At 39.0% G+C, this 22,428-nt stretch overlaps 1 protein-coding gene across 1 annotated transcript in view; it reads right to left on the bottom strand.

Annotated features, from left to right (window-relative positions):
• Nucleotides 1-22,428, bottom strand: part of LOC122790589 (potassium channel subfamily T member 1) — a 1,237,971-nt gene that overhangs the window by 1,017,871 nt on the left and 197,672 nt on the right. Inside the window, exon 4 of the mRNA XM_044058115.1 lies at nt 11,026-11,082. Coding sequence (XP_043914050.1) covers nt 11,026-11,082 — 57 coding nt within the window. The remainder of the gene's footprint in view (nt 1-11,025; nt 11,083-22,428) is intronic.

Here is a 22,428-nt window from a genome sequence, read left to right as displayed (position 1 = left end):
AATTTTATGAAAGAATTCCAGGATTAGTATTGTAGAGTTGTTCAAAGATAAATTTATTTATTTATTGACATTTGTTGACTGGGAAAGTCAACTGGGTCAGAAATCCATTTTCAACGAAGGCCCAGGGAGAAAGTCTCCACAATGAGTAAAATAACATCAGATAACAGAAGATAGGTAGTTATACAATTTTAGAAAAGAAAGAATTTAAACTATATAAAAAATACGGACAACAATTATCACATCATAGCAAACTTTTTTACAAATACTGCAGCATCTTCTATTTGGCATAGAGGTAAAGGTAAAGACATTTTGTAGAAAAAAAAGAAATTATATTTAATTCAATTAAGCACATTGCCATAAAAACTGAGATATGCACTAATGCCCACTCACTATATTTTTTGTCTTTTTTTTTAACCACGGAATGAGTTAGGGAGAAATAGTAGGTGGATTAGTCATTAGTGATTGGTTATAGCTTTGGATAGAGGAGTAATGAGGGGAAGATTATGGGAAGTCTGTTATTAAGGGAACAAGGACATGTGGAGTTGTTAAGATAGTAGCTTTTTGGTGAGGATTTAAAAGCATTATGGGAATATAACAAAGTAATAGATGCTGCAAGAGAATTCCATAATTTAGCTATGGAACAGGAGTATAGGCTTTGTCCTGCTCTTTTGTATAGTTTTGATATGATTAAGAGTTTATGGAGAGTAGATTTCTAGAGGGGGTATAGGGTTGAAGGGTTGACAGTAGAGCAGGGCATTTTTCTGGATAATATACTAGCTTGTGAGCCAGAGTTAGTTGCGTGTAACTGAGGTATTGGAAGAATTCATATCGATTAATCATTTTGATAGCTTGGTAGTTATGGGTATGGTGTTGAAAGCTGGAAGCAAATTTTGAAATTTTTGCAGCAGCAGCAGCATTGTACTTTATTAAAGAGGGAGGACTTAAGGTTTGGGAAGATAGGAGTACAGTAAAAGAGGGGTGGACATAGTAAAGACTTGGCCAGATTGATTTTTGTGGGTCCACCCACTTACTTTTGATGCCTGTAGAGATTACCTAGCTTAAAGTGAGTTCTTTTTATAGTGTTAAGAATGTGTTGCTCATAGGAGAGTTTGTCTATTGTTATACCAAGAAGTTTTGCAGAATGAACAACCCGAATTTCATTTTACATTTGAAAGTCTTGTGGGGTTGGTTTAGAGGAGAAAATAAGTTTTTTTTTTTTGGCATTCAGAAGTAATTGAGCATCATTAAGCTAGTTGCTATGGATTTGAATACTTTTTGGGTTAATTTTTGGAGGTTTTTGGGGGAGGATATGATTGTGAAGTTGTTAGCATGTTGGACGATTGTGGTTTCAGGAAACACTAGATGTAAATTTTTTTATGAAAATATTAAAGAGCAGGGGGCCGAGGATGAAACCTTGGGTACTCTTATTTTATTTAGCAAATAGGTAGATTGTTTTCTCTGCATTTCATTGATTGTTGCCTGCTGTGTAAATAGTTAGCAAACCAGGACAGTGTATGTAGGCAGCAGCCTATTTCTGACAGTTGTTGAAGTAGTTTGGTATGAGACACTGTGTTGAATGCCTTGGATAAGTCCAACAGGACTACTGAAGTTATTAGACTTGCATCTAAACACTTGTTCACAGTGTCTGTGAAGGAGAGGAGAGCAGTGGTGGTGCTATGGAATCGGTGAAACCCATGTTGTGTTGGGGCAAGGAGGCTGTTGTCTATGAGGTGGCTGAATAGATGACTATGTATACACTTTTCTAATATTTTGGAGAGAGGAGAAAGAATAGAGATCAATCTATAGTTAGTAAAGTCATTTGTATTACTGCCTTTATGGAGTGGAGTTATAATGGAATTTTTCTAGATTTGTGGGATGATTTCTTCAGAGATGGATTGGTTTATTAGAATACTGATGGGGTATGCTATTCCATCAACAGCAATTTTCAAGTATTCTGGGGGGAGGTTGTCAGCGGATAGGGAACAGGGTTTCAGTTTTTCAAAAGTTTTAGAATTAGAGAGGTGGGAACAGGTTTGAGGGAGAAACTATGGGTTTCTGGTATTGTTTTAGTGGTCGTTTCCAGGGATTCAAGATGACTGGAAGAAGTTGGTATGGCTGCTTGCCTGATGTTTGTATTATTGCTGGTGTATGGATTTGAGTTTGTAGGGGGGGTTCAGGAATGAGTTTAAGGATGGTATAAATAAAGCGGGAGTTGAAAGTGTGGGCTATATGTTATGGGGTCATATGAGGGGATGGAGATGGATTTTGAGTGGTTCCAGGATTGAGGAGAGAAGATACAGATTTCCAAAAATTCTTGGGGTTGTTTTTATAGGTGGATAGTTGTTTTAAGAAATAGTTTTGTTTTTTTTTTGTCATTGATGACTAGTTTTTTGGCTTGGTTCCTGAGCTGTTTAAAGTTAGATTCATTTGACAATGTCTTGTTACTTTGCCAGAATTTCCAGGCTCTCTCCCTAGCTACAAGTAGTAGTTTGGTAGGTTTAGTTAACCATGGCACATGGCTAATTTTGATTCTTTTTGTTCGTGTAGGGGCATGAGAGTTAAGGATATCTAGAAAGATTTAGTTAAAATACTTAACAGCTTCATCTAGTTGTAGAGAATGCAGAGGACTGCAGTTATGGGCTTTTAGACTGGAGTTAAATGTTGATGCATTGAACTTAGGGAGGTTTCTGGTTGTTTTGTAGATATGGGGTTTTGGTACCTGAGTTTTGGTTCTATATGTAAAAGCAGGTGGATGATCACTCAGGGAATTGGGGAGAGAGCCAGAGTTAGTGAATTTGTGTGGATGTGATACAAGGATCCAGTCGAGGGTTGTTTATTTTGTACTCCAGTGGCACCTGTGATACGTTACATTATTTGTAGAGATTAATGTTATATGTTGGTGAGTTTAATTCTAGGTTTTACCAATTTATGTTTATATTCCCCTAGTATTATAATTTCAGAGGATATACTGTGTGCTGTCCAGGAGAGGAAATCTTCAAGGGTGGCAATATTTTGCCCCGGTGGAATATATGCTTATAGAAGCAATGCAAATCTATTGTTATTTATTTGTAGTACTGCTATGACTGATTCCAGATTGTTAAAGGATGGTATGTTTTTTGGGAAAGGTGTAATACTTAATGAATTGCAATAGACTAGTGCTATCCCACCACCTTTCTTTAAAAGCATGTCTTTTCATAGTATATTATAACCTGGTGGGACTATTTCTATGTCTGACATATGTGGCTTGTGCCAGGTCTTGGTGATAGCTATGATGCCTGGGAAGCATTGCTCTAGCTAGGTGTGGAATTCTGTAAGGTTGTTGCAAATGCTACATATATTTATTGTTGGCAAAAATAGGTTTCTAGTGGAGCATGGTGAATTTGGGGTTGTGGTGGGTCTTATGTTAGAGGATAATGGGAGGGAAGGGCAAGGGTTGGGGTGAATATCACCACTTTGAGAGAGCAGCGACTGACATATTATGAGGGACTGGGTAGTAACTTTTGAGATAGACTTTTGGAAGGTTGAGAGAAAAAGTTTTTCTTTTGCTGTTAGCAATGGAGAGAACTTTGAGTTTAATGGTGTGTGCATGGTAGCAAATGAATAGTGATGAAGAGTTGTTAGAATGACTAACTTTGTTGTGGTGTGCTGTTGTGGGAAGAGTGGGAGTTTTTAGTTTGAAGGGTTGGTTTAAGTCCTGTTTTATGGTATGAGGGGAGGTAAGTCTGGTCAATATGAGGAGGAGTATGCTAAGAAGAATGAAAATTAGAAGAAATTTTGAAGATGTTTGCATTTTGCTTTAGAAACGATTATTAGGATTGTAGGGAAAGGTGAAGGGTAAATGCTATGTGATTAGTTTTTTCACTAGAAGGGAAATAAAAGGGGAGTGTACTTTAGAATGTGCTGGTTGGCTGGGTGGTGATCTTACAGACTTTGCTTGGCCAACTAGTACTTGAGTGTTGCCAGGATAGGTATAAATGTTATGGATGATGGGGTGGGTGGAAATGTAGGGGAGTAGAGTGACACAGAGTGCAGCAAGTGCGAACGAAGAAGACTGACCCTGATTTTACAGATGTGCAAGGCTACAGAAACAACCAGGAAAGGCAGTAGGTACTTTGGACTTACTTGTTTTGCATACCTTTCTTATTGAAATAAAATAAACAATTTTTACTAGGGAGTATGTGACATTTTGAAAAAAAAACAGAATTTAAAAGACAAAGGGTTTAGTAATAGTAGAAAAATGGGCAGTACTTTCAAATAGTTAAACAGCATTTAAAGGGAGACTGCTGTTAGGAAGAACAGGATGAAGGGCAGCTAACATGTGCAGTGGAGAGTTTTGGTTAAAAAAATAGAATTAAACAAGGCCTAGCAATTAACAAATGTAGCGAGATGATAAAACATAAATCACCCTACAACCTACAATGCTGCTGCTATACAGTCATACTGGGAAGCATCTGAGCTGAACCAAGACCCTATTCTTGTTTCTGTTTATGACCATGGCTAAAAAGCTGTCCCTAAGAACTGGAAAACTACCACTTACTCATTGATACAAATAGGCAAAGAGAAAGAGTGGCACTTTAAATTTTCATAAGATAAAATGGGGACCATGGGTTAACTTGGAGAAAGAATATCACTTGGTTGGCAGCATTGACTTAGGGTCACAGTCTCAATAGAATAGAGAATAATTTGACTGAAAAATGGGATGAAAGCAGACATTTAGAAAGAGAATGCTTAATAAATGTGTAATAGTGCAATGTACGACTAAGCTGTTGTGAAGCTAGCTTGTTTAATTGTATTGACTGTTGTTGAGAATCCAGCTGTTGAACTGTAAAATAGTCATCAGTGAAATTCATAAAAAGAAATTGGGCTTTGTGCCTGGATACATATTGAGTGGAGGCTTGAGAGAACGCAAAACTTCTCTGGGCGAAGTATATGATTGAAAGCTGTATAGCGACAGATGGCTTAAAGGAGAAAGGTTGCCAAAGGAAAATGATTATTGCTTGAAAGACCAGAGTTTGGTGAGTCTGGAAAGACTAGCAGCAACTCTTATAAAGGCTAACTTTTCAAGAATTGACAAGAGAAAAGAAAAATGAATCTTGAGAGGCTATCCTATCCTTAAGATGAAAATCACAGATCACACATTCAAGGTGATCTCTTTTGTTTTAAGATTAAGAAAAACATTTATGTTTCATTTTTCCCTTTACATTAAAGCTGAAAGTACTCAAATGTTTTTAAGTTTCTACACTGGGGAGCATTCATCATCATCTTGGACTTCAAGTAAGTCACGTGACTGCCTGATTATCATTACCCAATATGGCCTGCCTGATCCCCTACTTAACCTCTTTAATGTAAAGTTCCACATTGGTTACTACAGTAAGGCCTGGAAAATAGCCAGTGTAATGTTGATATACAAAGGTGGTCCAACTATTAATACTCGTAGCCACTAGCCTCATATGTAAAAGCTATGGAACATAACTAAGACGTCACCAATCAGAACCTGAATATTTCATAACAGAATTCTCATCAGTCTTGTTTTGCTGAAGTCAGATCTTGCATCCTTAATCTCAACATTTACTCCAAAAGCCCTGATTCAATGAACAGACATTGTGCAACATCCAGACATGGCCAAGGTCTTTGACATTATTCCATTATCATAATCAACTACCTTTTCCCCATTTTCTATATGAAGTCAAGGTGTCATGTCAACTGCTGCCTTCTCACTCAATTCAATACCACTCCCCTACCTTCTTTGATAGTCATGCCTGTCAAATGTCTTTCTCATACAATTCATCCATTTCTTTGCTGGAAACCCTCATTTCCTCTTACCGTCTTCTGGTCTATCTCAAATCTTCTTCACCAAATTCTTTTCAGCTTTTCTGCATATTTTCCCAAACCAATAGTAATCTGTTTTATTTTACATTCTCTGCAATTCAAACTTCTTTGGTTTCTACTCTGTCTTCATTTCTTCATCTCTCCCACAGCGTACACCCTACTACCCAATTCTGGTGCTTCATCACCTCAACGTTCCTCATCTGCTCTGCCTTTACTGCCCAAGTTTCTGTACCATACAAGCGCATTGGTCATACCACGGTATTGTGCACCTTACATTTTAGCTTCTTTGGCATTCTTTTGCCATACACTACCTGTGACACTGTGTGCCAGTTGGCTGCAGGCCCTCTGATTCTAACTTTGACCTCCTTATTCAGACTTCATTTTTTCCTCAACCACCCCTGCCAGATACTCAAAGATGTTAAACTGTTTTTTTCCTTCTATCTCACTTCTTAGCTTCTTTGGATTTCCCTCATTCACTGCCATTAGAACTGCCTTATCTATACTCCACTTCATCCCATGTGCCTTCAGTTTTGTATTTTATTCCTCTGCCCTTTGCTGAAGTTCCTGTTCAAAGTCTACCTATAATGCTGCACTGTATGCACACAGCAGCTTTGTTGGCCTGAACCCTCTGACTTGTTTGCAAATGTAGTGCATCGTCAGTATGAAAAGCAGTGGGCTCAGAGCTGAACGTTTGTGCACACCCACTTTCACTGGGAAATCCTCTGTGAGACCGAACAATGTTTGTACTTCCATATGCAGGTATTATTGACAAGACTTGTAACTCTGAATACAAACCCATATATTGTGTTCTGGATAGATAACTGGTTGTCTGATTGATCACATATGGTTAGAATTCCTGGTGCCACTTTTGAAAGGAAAAATATACCAATGAACCACCACAGTAGTCTATGTGGACTTTCTCCTATTCTGGCATCTATTTCTGAGACTATCAATCCAAAATGGTTATCTATATTTTTTGTGGACAGTTATAAATTATGTGTAGTAATTTGTTCCCCCACTCAGTAACGATTGGTTTAAAATGGGGTAGACTATGTCAACGATTGGTGCAAGGAAACAAACTCAAGCTAAATTGCTTGACAAAACATTTCCACATTATGGCATACAGGTAGAATACACTTCCAGTCATATACTTTAGTATGAGATATAGGCACACTTCTCAATGATTATTTATTTATTTATTGACATTTGTTGACTGGGAAAGTCCACTGGGTCAGAAACCCATTTTCAGCGCCGGCCCAGGGAGAAAAGTTCCACAGTTAAACAAAACGCTATACAATAATTATACAAGAACAAGTAAAAAACAAATATAGAGTTGAAGAGATGCATATATATATATATATATATATATATATATATATATATATATATATATATATATATATTTATTTATTTAATTATATACTTTCAATCACTGAAGAAGAAGAATAGACTTTAGTAAATTATAATATACTTTCAATCCACATGAGAGCAGTCATGAAACTTAGTAAACCTGAATACATATCACAGGTAGAAGAATAATGATTCAGAGGAGGAAGAAAGATATCAGAGAGGGCTGACTATCATGTAGTAGTTCAGAGATTCTTCTCTTATTGTCTCAACTATTTTTCAAAGACACAAAGAAGTCTGAATTGCGATTTACACAACAACAAGAATTTTTTCATCAGCATTTAAGACACTGTCAAGGAGAGTCAGAGGTTGGTACTAGGCTATCGGCCCTAGGGCCTATACAAGCCTAGCCATAACAATTTCCTGGATATTTCTTCCCAAAATATTTACTTCCCTGGACCCCTGTCTAGCAGGGCGACTGACATGATCCCTGGAGTGAATTTCCTATCTCCCATCCAATTGCCAAGGTTCCTTTTAAAGAGGACCAAAGAGGCGCTCTGCTTGACATGTATGGGCAGTCTATTCCAGAGTCTGGGGAGTCTCTGGGTCAAAAACTATCCCTCCAGCATGTTTTGTTCATTGTGATGACAAGGTTTAGATCCCTGGAGCATGTGTCTTTGAGTGATTGGGATTTCTTTAAGTGTAGCAAGTCCAACAGCTCTGGGTTTGACATGGCCTTGTATGTTAAGCAGAGATCAGCTCTGAGTAAATGATATGCAACAGAGTATAGCTGGAGTTTTTTTAGACAGTCAGCATAGGGCATCTTCTTTAGGCCTATGATTCTTTTAGTGAGGTATTTCTGCGGCCTTTCCAGTTGTTGCAGATGTCTTCAGAGGTACATACCAAGCGGGACATTGTATTCTATAATGGGTCTAATGAGGGATGAGTACAGTGGGACAATGACCTCCTTAGTGATGAGGTGTGCCACATAGAAGGATTTTCTGACTGTTGTGGCGATGTGGTTATCGAGGGTGAGACCACTGTCCACCTGTGTCCCTAAGTCTCTTATCACACTTTCGGTGTTTAGTGTACTGCCATCTATGTGGTAATTCATGAGTGCATGTTTTTTCCCAGAGGGGATAACTATACATTTCTTGGCATTGACCTTGGCACCAAGCATCTGTTTCTGTAAGTCTAGTACTAATATTTTACTTAGATTGAATAACCAGTAGATGACAGTCATTGACAAGTGTTTTCCCAATTTATTTCTCTTAATATTACAGCAAGAAGTTATAATTTCTCTGCAATTAACAATGGCATTACTTATCTCCTGAGCACAGTTAAAATGACTGGGTGATGAGTCACTAAATAAAATTCTAAAAACTCAGCAGCATGTTTTGATTAGCTCCTTGGTTATTTTTTTTATAAAAACTCAGCAGCAGGTTTTGATTAGCTCCTTGGTTATTTTTTTAATCAAATAATAGATTTGTTTCAAATGTCAATAACTCATGGTTATGTGGATAGTATATGGAAAAGTGCAAACCTTATTCCATTACATATAGCAGCAGAGACCAGTATCACTGAAAACAGCAGAGCAATCAACCTAATGTGTACCTTAGGTAAACTGTTTGAAGTAACTTTATCAAGATGTTTGCAGGTTAATAATTACATTCATAAAGACATTAATATGGTTTTACCCAGGAGAGGTCATGCACAACAAACCTTATATAGTATCACACAAATGTGATGGATTTACCAGATAGTGGTTTACGAATATATATATATATATATATATATATATATATATATGTGTGTGTGTGTGTGTGTGTGTGTGTGTGTATACACATACATATATATATATATATATATATATATATATATATATATGTGTGTGTGTGTGTGTGTGTGTGTGTGTGTGTATACACATATATATATATATATATATATATATATATATATTTTTTTTTTTTTTTTTTAACTTGGCTAAGACATTTAATTCTATATATGGCACCAATTGCTAACCAAAGAGAGTAACCCATGTATTATTAAATGGATTACTGAATGGTTAAGGGGTAGAAGATCATGCGTTAACATTAAGGATATATTATTATGTTCATTCAGTGTTCAGAAAGGTGTTCCACAGAGTTCTGTTCTTGGACCATTTCTGTTCATTGTCCTTATGTTACCATTGCGTACAGCACAAACCACATATGCTTCCAAATTTGGAGATGATGCTGAAACAGTCATTGTTGTATCCTTGATTAAGGACCATGGTATGCTGCAGTCATGTTTGAATGATCTCAGCATGTTGTTTAGTACCTATCAGGAATTACTTAGCAATAGTAAATGTAAAGTGATGCATCTGGGGAATAGTAACAATTGCATCCGTATGCATTAAATGGCATAGCATTTATACATCTTGTGGTCTTAGTCAACAGTAGCTTGATAACTGGCATGCAAGTTTACTCAGTAGGTACACATGGTATTGAGTTATAAAGTCTGCTTTGAAGTTTGTCACATCTAGGCACAAATATGTATTGCTATCTCTGTTAAATAGTTTTGCAAGGCCTACATCACTATAAGGTGGAAATCTGCTCCCTTTGCTGATCTAAACTGTTAAGGTTACATCTTATATGAGAAGATATTACCCATTACTCAAATGGCATTTTATCTACTTAGTATTCTAATATACAAAATTCTAACACTAAGTTATTGTTCCCTTAAAAAATTACTCATAATGAAAGAAAAAAACTACTCCCTCAGAAACAACCAAGAAAACACCCTTTCACTGGCCAGACCTAAATTTAAACTTGTTACCAAAGAAAATGCCTTCTAAGATCTGTCATATGGAATTAGCCTAGACACATTAAAAATCTTGCAATGTAGAAACATTAGAAAAAGTATTAGGCAATGTTTCTAGAAGAAAAGTAAGTGCACACTTGTTTCTAATACATTGGCTAATATAGGTAAAATAGGACTAGTGCTCTAATCAACTATTTTGTATATATTTATCCTAAGAAACAAGGCAGAGCACTGATATAGCATTTTTGTGTGCATGGAGCACGCTGATTATACTCCAATATTCAGAAGAAGACAAACTAGTTAATGATGTACACCCCAACCTTAACAAATCTTAATCCCCCCCTGTGAAAGTTATTAAAGTTGGGTCTCACGCTACACAGTAAAGTCTTCTTGAATAGCAAATGACAGTGGCCGAATGAAACGTTTGTTTCTGTCTGATATCTGATATCCATACCCTTGACATGTCCCTAACTTTCTGTAAAAAACTAAAAGAGCATAAGTTCTGTAGGTGTCCTTAGGAGAGAAGGATGGCACAGGAGACATATCTTTTTCATTTCTTTCTTTTTTTCTTTTTTGGTCTTACACAGAGAAAAAATTAGGGGGTGGGACATTAGGAGAGTGTCAGACTGGAGAAAGGGCCCTCTTGTTTTTTCTCCTCAACCTAGAATTGAGGAGCACCAGACAAGGGGTGGCACCTCAATTGAAAAGACTGCTATGTGCTTAGAAATTCTAAAACTGCCATAATATACAATCTTTATTAATTCAAGTAAGAGCAAATGCCTACCACAAATCAAGCTCTTTATTCTGAAACTAAACATTTTCAGAATTGTAGCAGATCATGACTTCTGCATTACAACAAAGTCTTACATGGCAGACATTTCTAATAATTTTACATTTCTTCACTATTTTTAAATTTATATTTTCCTTCTGTCTGTAGACATTAATATTTTACAAATGGTACTTTTATTTGATACAATTTACTATAAAACAAACCAACATAACTTTATATAAACTCTGAAAACAGAACATAAAATATAATTTACTTACCAGTTTATTTCTGTTGATGAATGGTTGAATGTAAAATTTTGCTTTGGACAACCCCAACTAAAAGATGCAAACAGAAACATAAAACATGTTAGAAAGAATATGAATGAATGCATATTTTTTTATCTTTACAAAACACTGCTTTCTATGAGATACATTTTGCATTATGTACATGTCTTACAAGGCTTGACATGGCTTGTCAAATACAGGATAGCTTAGACATTTTTTTCAATGTGGCTGTCACACGAGGCATAGCTTCGGAAAAATTCTGGAGCGAAAGGTTTTAAAGCAACTGTTTATATGTACTAGAGAGTCTGACACAGCATCCTAATTTAGGCGTTTCTCTTAATGCAGGCTAAAGGGTGCCCATATGCTGTCAGATATAGAGACCTAACCTCTCCATCCAGTGAAACATAAAAAACTCCATTTAGATTTCTGGAAGACAGGTTGGGAATAAAGGATACCAGAGCCACGCCATTCCCTGGACAAGTTGAAACAAAACCCCAGGGTGACTTGTACTTTATTATTAAGTAAGATTTAACATGTATGTGTAACTCGTATTGTGCTTGTGCAGCCCTACAGTGTAGCCCTGCGAGTCCTCAGCATGTTACAAAGAGTTAAGCCTTTGAGTCATTAACTAACTCCAGCCTGTTCTCCTAGGTTTGGATTGGCCACTCACCACTTAAGTCACTCAAAAGACAATGCTCACATCACACTGTTGACAAAAAGCCTTGTGCCTCAGGGTCCAAAAATCTTTCTTAAACGTATGCATTTAATAATAATTTAATAATAATTTTCTGTTATTATTACCTTTTGTTTTCTATGCATTGTACATGCATTTCTTTAAACCTGTCTGAGCATGAAAATTACTGAGATAGATCAGTCAATGTATAAAATAAAATAAAATCCCCCTAGTCCACATATAAATTAAAGTAAACTAAAATAAAATAAATTACATATGACAGTGTCTTCTGAGCACTTATAATGCTATCTTATAGTGGTGGAAGTACGAGATGTAATAATGTAATAAGCCCCAATAACTCTCTGAAAATGCAGGGAACACAGTAACAGTACCACTGTGCAGTGACCCCTACCAATTGTTTCCCAATACTGTCTATCTAGTTTACTACTACATATGCAGTAGAAACAGGTAGCATACCATCCCAATATGCAGAAAATTGCACAGTAATATTTGACACACTATGCAATAAATAAAGATGGGTGACTTCATTTCTGAATCAAGTCTATAAGCTTGACAAAGTTTTTGGTTGGATGGTAACTCTGAACATCGCCCTGTGTTGGATGTATTAATGAAAGAAAATGTTTTTAGCACATCATATATTCCTCCTAAAAGTTCATTTGTGTGCATGTGTATCTCACAACCTACCTCACAGTCCTTTTTCTCTATATAGTTTTAGCAGCCTTCATTTGAATCACTTCAGTTAAAGTCATCAGTCAGATATAGTCTCTAAAATGCATAGCTTGCAAGTTTGATCTCCTGAGAGACTTGCTTGGCTACAAACATCTGCATTACAAGCTGAAGCTAAGTGAAACTTGCAGTAGTGAATTTTAGTCTTTTGTCAATACAAACTTGTAGTTTTAAAAGTACTATATTTTCATTTTTTCTGTTTCCTGATTGTGTGTTTCTGAACAGTGTGCTGTGTGTCTCTCTGCAGTTAGTTCCACACCCTCCCTCCCTGTTCTTGTGTTGGTATTAGTGTTGGTGGCTCTGGAATTGCCCGCCCCTCCTGTAAGTCTGTATTAGGACACTCCTCCTGGGTCCATCTCATTTGTTCACTTAACCGAGTCCAGTTAGATCATATTCTGAGTCTAGTGTTCACTATACTTAATACAGAGAGAAGATTACAGAAGGCTAGCCCACTTAGGTTCTTCCTTCCTCTCTTCTTGCACTTAAAAAAAAAAAAAAAAATTGCACTTTATTCGTTTGCTTTTACTGTATTTGTGTTTCCTCCTACTTTATTTTGCTTTTCTTAAAAGTACTCAATTTTATTTATTCTGCTGCATTTATTACTGCTTGGTCATAGCCTGATTAAATTGTAACTGTTATTCTAAGTCTTTTGGTTTAAGCACTTGGGCTTCATACAGGCTGTTTTATATTAAGAAGGTTTGTGGTCTGCACTGTTGTGGCAGGACAGGTAGCTTACATTCTTCTAAGCTGGGAATTGCTGACTGAAGGCCCAGTGTCTGCTATTCTAAAAGTGTATTAGTTCTGGCTTAAGCACTTGGGCTTCAGGCCAGTTATTCTACATTAAGAAAGTTTGTGGTCTGTACTCTTGTGGGAGGAGAGGCTGGATTCTGCCCTTCTGAGCTGGGAATTTCTGGTCACAGGCTTATTGTGACTGCTTATTTGAACTGTTTCTTTCTGAAATTGGTGTGCCTTGTTGCTGTAGCATAGACCAGATTCAGGCCTGCTGAATCTAGCTTTGTTTGTATAACTTGAGCACTGATCCAGGCCATCTTTTTTTGGAGAAGGTTCCCCTGCACCCTAATAAGCAGGGGTGTGCAGTTAGAACTTGTCTGATTGAAGACTGCTGGAACAGGGCTCAGTTATGAGCTTTTTTCTGGTTAATTGGGTAACTTGTCTAAGTCAGTTGTTCATTTTCTATTGTTTTATATATATATATATATATATATATATATATATATATATATATATATATAAAATTGTACTTTATTCATCTGCTTTTACTGTATTTGTGTTTCTTCCTATTTTATTACTGGGAGCATTGACTACAACTCTGATCTGCGATATATAACAATAAGTATCCTTTTCTGCGCTTTTAAACTGTTTTTTTGAGTGTATCTGCTTTATTTTCTGAAAAACAAAACAAAACAAAAAAACCCCAAAATATATATATATATATATATATATATATATATATATATATATAGATATATACTTGCTTCCCACCTTTCTAAGCTAGTATAGTCCAGTTTTCACGTTAGTGCTGAATTCAGGGCTGCGTTACATATCTCTGTGTTTGCCCATACCTTACTTGGATAGAAGGAAGTTTCTCTGTTCACCTGTGAGAGAGGGTAGCTTTGAGCAGCCTATCTATCCCTGGAGGAGTGGTTTCAGCCCGGAAATTAGTAGTTTATTGGCCATTTTGGGATAATTTATATATCTTTCATTTCCGTGCTATAAATACCGTATTTGCTCGGTTTTGCGCTCCGTGCAGCGCCGGTTAGCTAGGGTAAATCTATTCCCAGCTCCACAAAGTCTCCTCTTCAATTTTTCCCTTGGAACTAGACAAACTTTCAACTTAAGCACTCAAGCCATTCATTTCTCAGCCCAGCACTTGCTCAAAACTTATAGCAAGCACTTATAAACCCTAGCACTAGACCCTCCTGTACTGTACAGAAGGACAAGGCTCTCTATTCAACCTTACCAGCCATCCAGTAAAACAGTTCACTGTACCTATCCAGGCATGTCCAAAGGGCAGTTTCAGGTGTACTCTCCAGTCCAACTGGTGAACCTGGGCATTTTGAGGCAATGTTACAACTGCCTCATGTACACAGACAACCCCCTCCTCCTACCACCAAACACTAATACATGCGAGAGATGCAGTTATACAGCCAAACTAGAGGCTAAGTTCTCTCAACCCAAGACTGGATCAGACAGTCAAGAGGAGAAGGGAAATACTTGCATCATACCACCAGTCTTACACAGATCCATTAAACCAGCACCGGTAAAAAACACACAAATACATGAAAAAATACTCGGAAGCTCTAAATAAAAATCTGCAAAACTGACAGAGACCTCCAAAGCAAACATCCAAGCAACCTCCACCCCCCAACACAAACCATGAAACACATACTTCACAAACCCAGTGTGCCATGCAATCACAGCCCTTAAGGCAAAATAACATACCCAACATACTAGTAATAGGTGACTCTATAGTCAGGTACACTGACGTCCCACTCACTAGGCTGAATAAGGAGAAGGTTACTGTTAGCTGCCTGTTGGGTGCCAGGATCCGCCACATAACACAAGCACTTAGGTCACTCCAGAACAAGTACAAATATGATTCTGTCATTGTCCATGATGGTGAGAATGACCTGAGCCATACCTCCCTGGACTACATGAAAAGAGACATGGAAGAGCTCTCTGATCACGTAGCCCAGGCCGGTATGACCCTGACCCTGAGTAGCATCCTGCCCTCACCAAGAATGATACCACGGCATAAATAAAAAATTCTCAGTTTCAACAATTGGCTAAGTTTCTGGTGTCATTCAAAGGGGATCCAGTGTCTGTCCGCCTGGGATGACATGCTCGACAAGCCACGCTGCTTCACTAGAGACGGCTTGCACCTGTCATCCTTAGGCTTTTGAATACTGGCCAAGGCTCTTGCCACCCCCGTAGTGCCTTTTTTAGGCAAGGCTCAAAAGACAAATCCACCACCGTAAATAGCACAAGTCACAAAAAACTGAGGGTAATGCTACTCAATGCCAGAAGTCTAAACCTCAAAATGCACACACTTGAGGCACTCCTCAGTATGGAGAAAATCGATATATGTGCAGTAACAGAAACCTGGTTTAAGGCTCCAGAGAGCACCCCAGCACCACCAGGCTACAACTCATACCATACATATTGGCCACAGAACCCAAACCGAAATACAAAAGGCGGGGGCATATCCATATTCTTCAAGGATACCCACACCTCCAGGTTAGTGGCACAGCATGATGCTTCAGAGATCATCTACGTGCAACTAACAATGGGCAAAACTGCAATTCAAATTGTAGCTTGCTACAGATCACCCACCATGTCCCAGGACCCCCATTCCACATTTCTGGAAATACTGGAAAACATAAAGGTCCTACCAAACACCCTAATACTGGGTGATTTCAATTACCCAAGCATTAACTGGGAGAACTACTCGAGTACTAACTCCCCTGCCCAACTTTTCCTAGAATTTATAAACTCAAATGCCCTGGTTCAACTGGTAAACACTCCCACCAGAGGTGACAACATATTGGACCTGGTCATCACCAACATGGTTGACCGGTGTTCCACACCAGAGGTCAACCCCTCACTGGTTAGATCTGACCATAAATAAATCACTTTGGATATCCATATTCCGCCCTCACCCCCGGACAAGAAAACCACAGTGAAAACCTTTTCAAAAGCAAACTTCACATTACTTAAGACCGAGGTGGAAAGTTTCATAGCCCCCATGCTGAAGGATAACACTGTCCAAGCTGCAAAATCCTTTACTAATGCATTCTATGGGCAGCTACAAGAATGCATGGACTGTGCCATCCCAAGAAAAAACAAGACTCACTCCTCCAAGAAAAGGAAACCAGTCTGGGGGACTCCTGCCATAAACAAGCTATACAATAGAAGGAGGAAACTAGTACAGAAAAGAGTAAAATCCCAAGAAGGGAAGACATCCCTGATCAGTATCAGCAAGAAACTATGATCCCTCATAAAACCATCCAAGGTGAGCTTTGAAAGAAAAATTGCCAAGGACTCCAAAGATAACCACAAGGCATTCTTTAGCTGTGTCAAGAATCTAAGTGGCAATGCTCAGATCTGCTCGGAGTTAGTGCAGAATGGCACACAATACACTGAACTGACTGATACACCAACATCCTGGCAGACAGGTTCAGCACAAACTTCACCCCCCCCTCACCCCCAAAAGGGCCCATAACCATACCAGAAGAATGTAGAGTCCCTGAAATCACAGACACTCAGGTTAAAACAGCCCTCTTCAAAGCTAAAAATGCAGCATCAATGGGACCGGACGGTGTCCCAGGCTGCGTCCTACATGAGCTCAAAGATGAACTAACCTCTCATGTAAACACACTGTTCAAACTCAGCCTCTCCATAGCTACATACCTATAGAGTGGTGCACAGCAACGGTTATTCCGCTCCACAAAGGTGGAGCCATAACAGGCCCCGGGAACTATCGCCCTATAAGCCTGACTAGATTGGTCTGCAAGGCTATGGAGCGCATCATCATGGAACTCATTAACAGAGACATTGTGAATCTCCAAACACTGGACCCTACCCAGTTTGGCTTTGTTAAGGGCAGATCATGCCTCCTAAACCTGGTGGACATCTTTGAGACAGTTACCAAGGCTATAGACGAGGGAAAGGTGGTACACACAGCCAACCTAAACCTCGCTAAGGCCTTTGACACCATTCCCCATTCTGGTAATATAGACAAGCTCACCAGCCTGAACATAAAACCCTACGTCACAAGATGGGTTGCCAACTGGCACATGGACAGAACCCACATGGTGAGAGTTGCAGGAGCTAGGTCCGACTCTAAACCGGTTACAAGTGGCATTCCCCAGGGCTCAGTCCTAGGACCCCTCCTGTTTGGCATATACTTCTCAGAGGTACAGGCAAGCACAGGACGACTATGGCTGACCAAGTTTGCAGATGACTGCAAACTAGGGGCTATAATTGACACAGACATGCTCCAAAAGGATCTCACTGAGATGGATACCTGGTGTCAAAATCATGGCTTCAAGCTAAATGCCAAAAAGTGCATAGTCATCCCCTTTGGAAAAAACAAAGTACCCACAAATTACCACATAGGTGGTAGTCCCCTAAATACAGAAGACGGAATAAGGGATCTGGGGACCCAAGTAGATAGTAATCTCACCTTTAATAATCACATTGCCAAAGTGGTTAGAAAATCCTTCTACGTGGCCCACCTAATCACAAAAGGGTTCGCATCCAGATCAAAAGTGGTCATTGTGCCCCTATACTCATCACTCATCAGACCCATCATAGAGTACAATACCCCATTTGGGATGTACCTGCAACAGCTGGAAAGACAACAGAAGTACCTCACCAAGAGGATCACTGGCCTCAAACAGATGCCCTATGCAGCTCGACTGAAGAAACTCCAGTTGTACTCAGTTGCATACCGCCTACTCAAAGGCGATCTCTGCCTGACATACAAGGCCATGTCTAACCCAGATCTGATGGACATGCTCCACCTAAGGAAAACCTTATCCCCTCAAGCCACATGCTCTAGGGATATAAACCTCAGCACAACAATAAATAGGAAGTGCTGGAGGGATAGATTCCTATCCCAGAGACTTTCCATGCTTTGGAACAAGATCCCAATCTACATTAGGCAGAGCTCCTCGCTAACACTCTTCAAAAGAAACCTTGACGAGTGGATGGGAAACAGAAAGTTTACCTTGGGGATCACTTTAATAGCTCTGCTGGACAGAGGCACAGGGAACTAATCTAAGGGGGTGGCAAAAGCCAACACATTCTGGCTAAGCTTATAAATGCCTTCAGGCAGATAGCCTAGTACCAACCTATGACCTGTGTTGCTGCAGTTTCACCTCTGCACTCCTTGATGAGTATCAATGTAATAAAGTCTAGCTTCATTTTGTTTGTTCTTACTAGAATTTGAACATCAACATTCCTTGGCATCTACTAATTTGTTTGTTATCCTTCCCTGCCTGATGATACCGTAACTTCTTCTTTTTTGTCTTTCGGCTTTTCCCGGTTAGGGGTTGCCACAGCAGAACTCTGGTCCGCTAATGATTAGCAGTAGATTTTTACAGTGCCAAGGTGCCAGCTCGACGCCCAACCTTCAAGGAAGGCATGCCCATTTACGCATGTCTTTCAAAAGCCACTCAACCACAGGGAGAACATGCAGACTCCACACAGAAGGCGCTCCAGCCAAGAATCGAATGGGAGAACCTCTTACTGTGAGGCGACAACACTACCACTGCACCACCATGGCTTACTCTGACGATACCATGACAAATCACCTTAAAGACATTCTTCCTCTTTCCAGGAGGAATGACTATATTTGAAAGTTGATAGGCAGTAGGCTGTCATCCACAGCTCAGATTTTTCATTTATTCTCTTAACTCCCTCCTCCTATTAGGTACCAGACATGGTACAGTGCCTAATATTCCAAATCCAATTAAGGGACATATTGCCACCTGAACTATTACTTTAGGGAGGACATAACACAGTCCTTGTCTGTGCTCATACTGCCAAAATTCGACTTTTCATAACAGAATGTAATTCTCACGTCTTCTTCTAGGTGGTACTTTTGCAGCTTGAACTGCACTATCCCCTTCCCTTGTGCAGGGCAAGCCAGCACTGGCTTTTCACTTCCATCACTCTGTTGCAGGTTCTTCTTAGTGCCAGGGGGACTAACTGAGACAGGGTCACTTGGAGTGCAGTGAGAGGTTTATCCCTGTATACAACAGCACTGGTCAGTCTAGATTCCCGTTTGCCTTTACCACTTTCTTTCCAACATGATGTCATTATGCCCATGTGTAATATATAATATTATATACAGACAGACAGACACACACACACACACACACACACACACATACACACACACACACACACACACACACACACACACACACACACACACACATATATATATGTATAGGTATGTATAGGTATTCGTTGAGATGCCCATATGTTGACGTTACATGCATTAATCACAAACTGTCGAATATGCCAATGTTAACACTCATCACCCATGCACCAAGAAATGACTCAGTGTGTGCAAAATTTGCCTACAAAAAACATTGTTTATGCAGGGGGGCAAGCCATCGCTAATTATATATACTAACTCCAAGATTGCAAAATATTGGGGAAAAGGCAAATTACCCAACCCAGAGAAAAGTGCAGTCTTGCACACTTATTGACCATATGTTCAGATAACTAAATGACAGAATGCAGCTGGTTAAACAGATGTTGACCAAGAACCATTCAGACCAAGTGTAGGTCACCCATATGTGCACACACATGCACACACACAGACACACACACACACACACACACACACACACACACACATATATATATATATATATATATATATATATATACACACACACACACACACACACACACACACACACACACACACACACACACACACATAAATAGGTCCCTATCAGAAGGAGGGAAATTCAGAAGAGTGAACACCAAAAGGCTGAAACAGGAACATTGAAAACCTGGAAGGTTGAAAAGCAAAGACCTTGATTGTGAGGGACTGAGGTAGACTAGAGATTGAGGTTTTCCTTCTTTCCCCACTGTAGTGTCATCTTGGAGCTTGCATATATAATTAGCAGCGGGTGTGGGGGAATGGGGGTGTGTTAAAAACACAAATGTTGTATTATTTTTTGCTTATTGACCTTCCAGGTTGTCAATGTTTTTGGTTCAGTATTTTGATGTTTGCTCTTGTGGCAGGGTTCAGGGTTAACTAGCCATGGCGATGTACACCTTGGCTTTAGTGTCACTACTGAAGTGACACCCCGACCCCATGTGCAAACATGGGAAAAGGTGTTGTGAATGGATATAAGTATATACATACATTTATTATTATTATTTTTTTCTGGTTTTCACTGTAACAATTTCAAATCAGTGCACAATTAAAAAGTCAAGTCTCAAAATGCTTGTGCATTTATGGTTTTAAGTTAAAGTTAAACTGCTGTATCTTTGACAAATACTACAGTATGCCCAAGTGCTTGTAAAATGTTTTCACCTTCTTCTCTGCTATACTTTCTTTCATCTTTTACTGCACTTGTCAGTCCTTATGGGATATACATGCTGAATAGTTTAAACAGCATCATTCTCAACTCTGAACTAGCTAGTTGTTTAAGCTGTTTGTGATAGCATCATACTTTTGCATCTCTTCCACTGTGTTTTTACATTAGGACTGGGTTTATTCATCTTTTGGCAGATGGTCTTTGCCTGGTCTGGATGAGTTGGGAAATACACAAAAGGACTCATAGAGTAGTCATTTGGTTGTCCCGAGGGGCTCTTTAATTAGTTTTCTGTTTTCTTCTGTGCTGCAATAAATTTTGCGCATCTGCATGGGTCAGCAGTGTCCTGTACAGTAGCAAACACCTAGAAAGAACAGCTCATAAAACTTAATCCTGTAAAACAGCAATATAGAACAAATACCTTGTGCGCCAACAAGCTTAGAGCAGCTAGTTGGAAGTCAAGTAGCAATACTTACAGATTTAATTGTATAAACATTAAATGTAGTAGAATGTAGTACTATTTAGCATAATCTGCTCTGATACAGCATCCTTAATAGCCTTCTAACCCTAGTACACCACTCCCGTGCAGCTCACCAATCAAAGTACTGGACAGTATGGATATGCAATTTCCTAACTTCTCTGTAGCCAGCTTGGTGGATATGGGCATCTTGAGACAATGTAACAGTTGTCTCATGTTTACTGACAAACACTTAATCCTTAAATATCCAGACATAGTATGCGAGAGGTCTACTTACACAATGACACTGGAGGCTAAACTCTTGCATACAAGTGGACATCAGATTGTCAAAATCATGCACACAACAGACCACCTCACATAATACACAACACATACATAGACAAACATATGCTGAGGAAATTAAAAGCAATCTCCCTAAACAATAAAAATGGACTAAGATAACTTGTTGTTAAAACTATGCCTCAGCAAGCCAAAAGCACTCATAAAAATCAACACCTGACAACACAAGTACTGTCACTTTCAGTGGAACCTGAAACACTAAGCCCCTAAGGCAAGCAAACACACTTCCCAGGATTTTTGTCATACAGGACTTCATTGTAAGATATACAGATGCTCCTCTAACCAGGCTGAACAAGAAGATAACCATTAGTTGCTTATCTGGAGCCAGAATCTGCCAAATCATGCATGCACTCAAGTCATTAGACCACAGGTACCAGTATGATTCCATCTTAGTCCATGTAGGTATAAATGACCTGAGATGTACCTCCCTAGACAATATGAGCCTATTGTTGAGCAGGATATTACCACTTTGGAGACTGGGAATCCTACACAGCCTCAGATCTACAGGCACAGAGATTCCTGGACTTCATAAATACTCCAGCAAAGCTAGAACTTTCACTGAGTGACCTCCCAAACCTCTTGTATCAGAGGCACATGGGATATTTGCAAATGAGCCTTATGAACATCAGGTGTTTCAAGCTAATTGGCAATTTTGAATGCCCATGACTTGTTTCGTCATTTAGTCATGGGCATTCAGAATCATCAATTAGCCGAAACACCTGATGTTCATAAGGCTCATTTGCAAATATCCCATGTGCCTCTGATACAAGAGGTTTGGGAGATCACTCAGTGAAAGTTATAGCTTTGCTGGAGTTTTCATTTTGTTTTTACTGATTGGTTTTTCAGTGACCTTCTCACTCATTGTTTTAGTTTGTTGTTTGGGATATTTTTGCAGTGACCCTAATGATAATGGACATCAGCTGGGTATAACAGCCCTGTGTTTCTAATACTTAGTCAAACACTCTGCTTGTGCTGTGCTGATGAGGTCATAACAAGGCCGAAATTTGCATATCCGCAGCTAGTGGGGTTTGGCTTTATTGGCCTGAAACTGTCCATTAAAATGACGAAACAAG

This window comes from Protopterus annectens, chromosome 16.part0 (genome assembly GCF_019279795.1).
Source record: "Protopterus annectens isolate FY-2018-M chromosome 16.part0, PAN1.0, whole genome shotgun sequence".
Classification (NCBI taxonomy): Eukaryota; Metazoa; Chordata; order Ceratodontiformes; family Protopteridae; genus Protopterus; species Protopterus annectens.
Note: the sequence above shows the minus strand (reverse complement) of the source record. Positions and strands in the feature narration are given on the sequence as shown.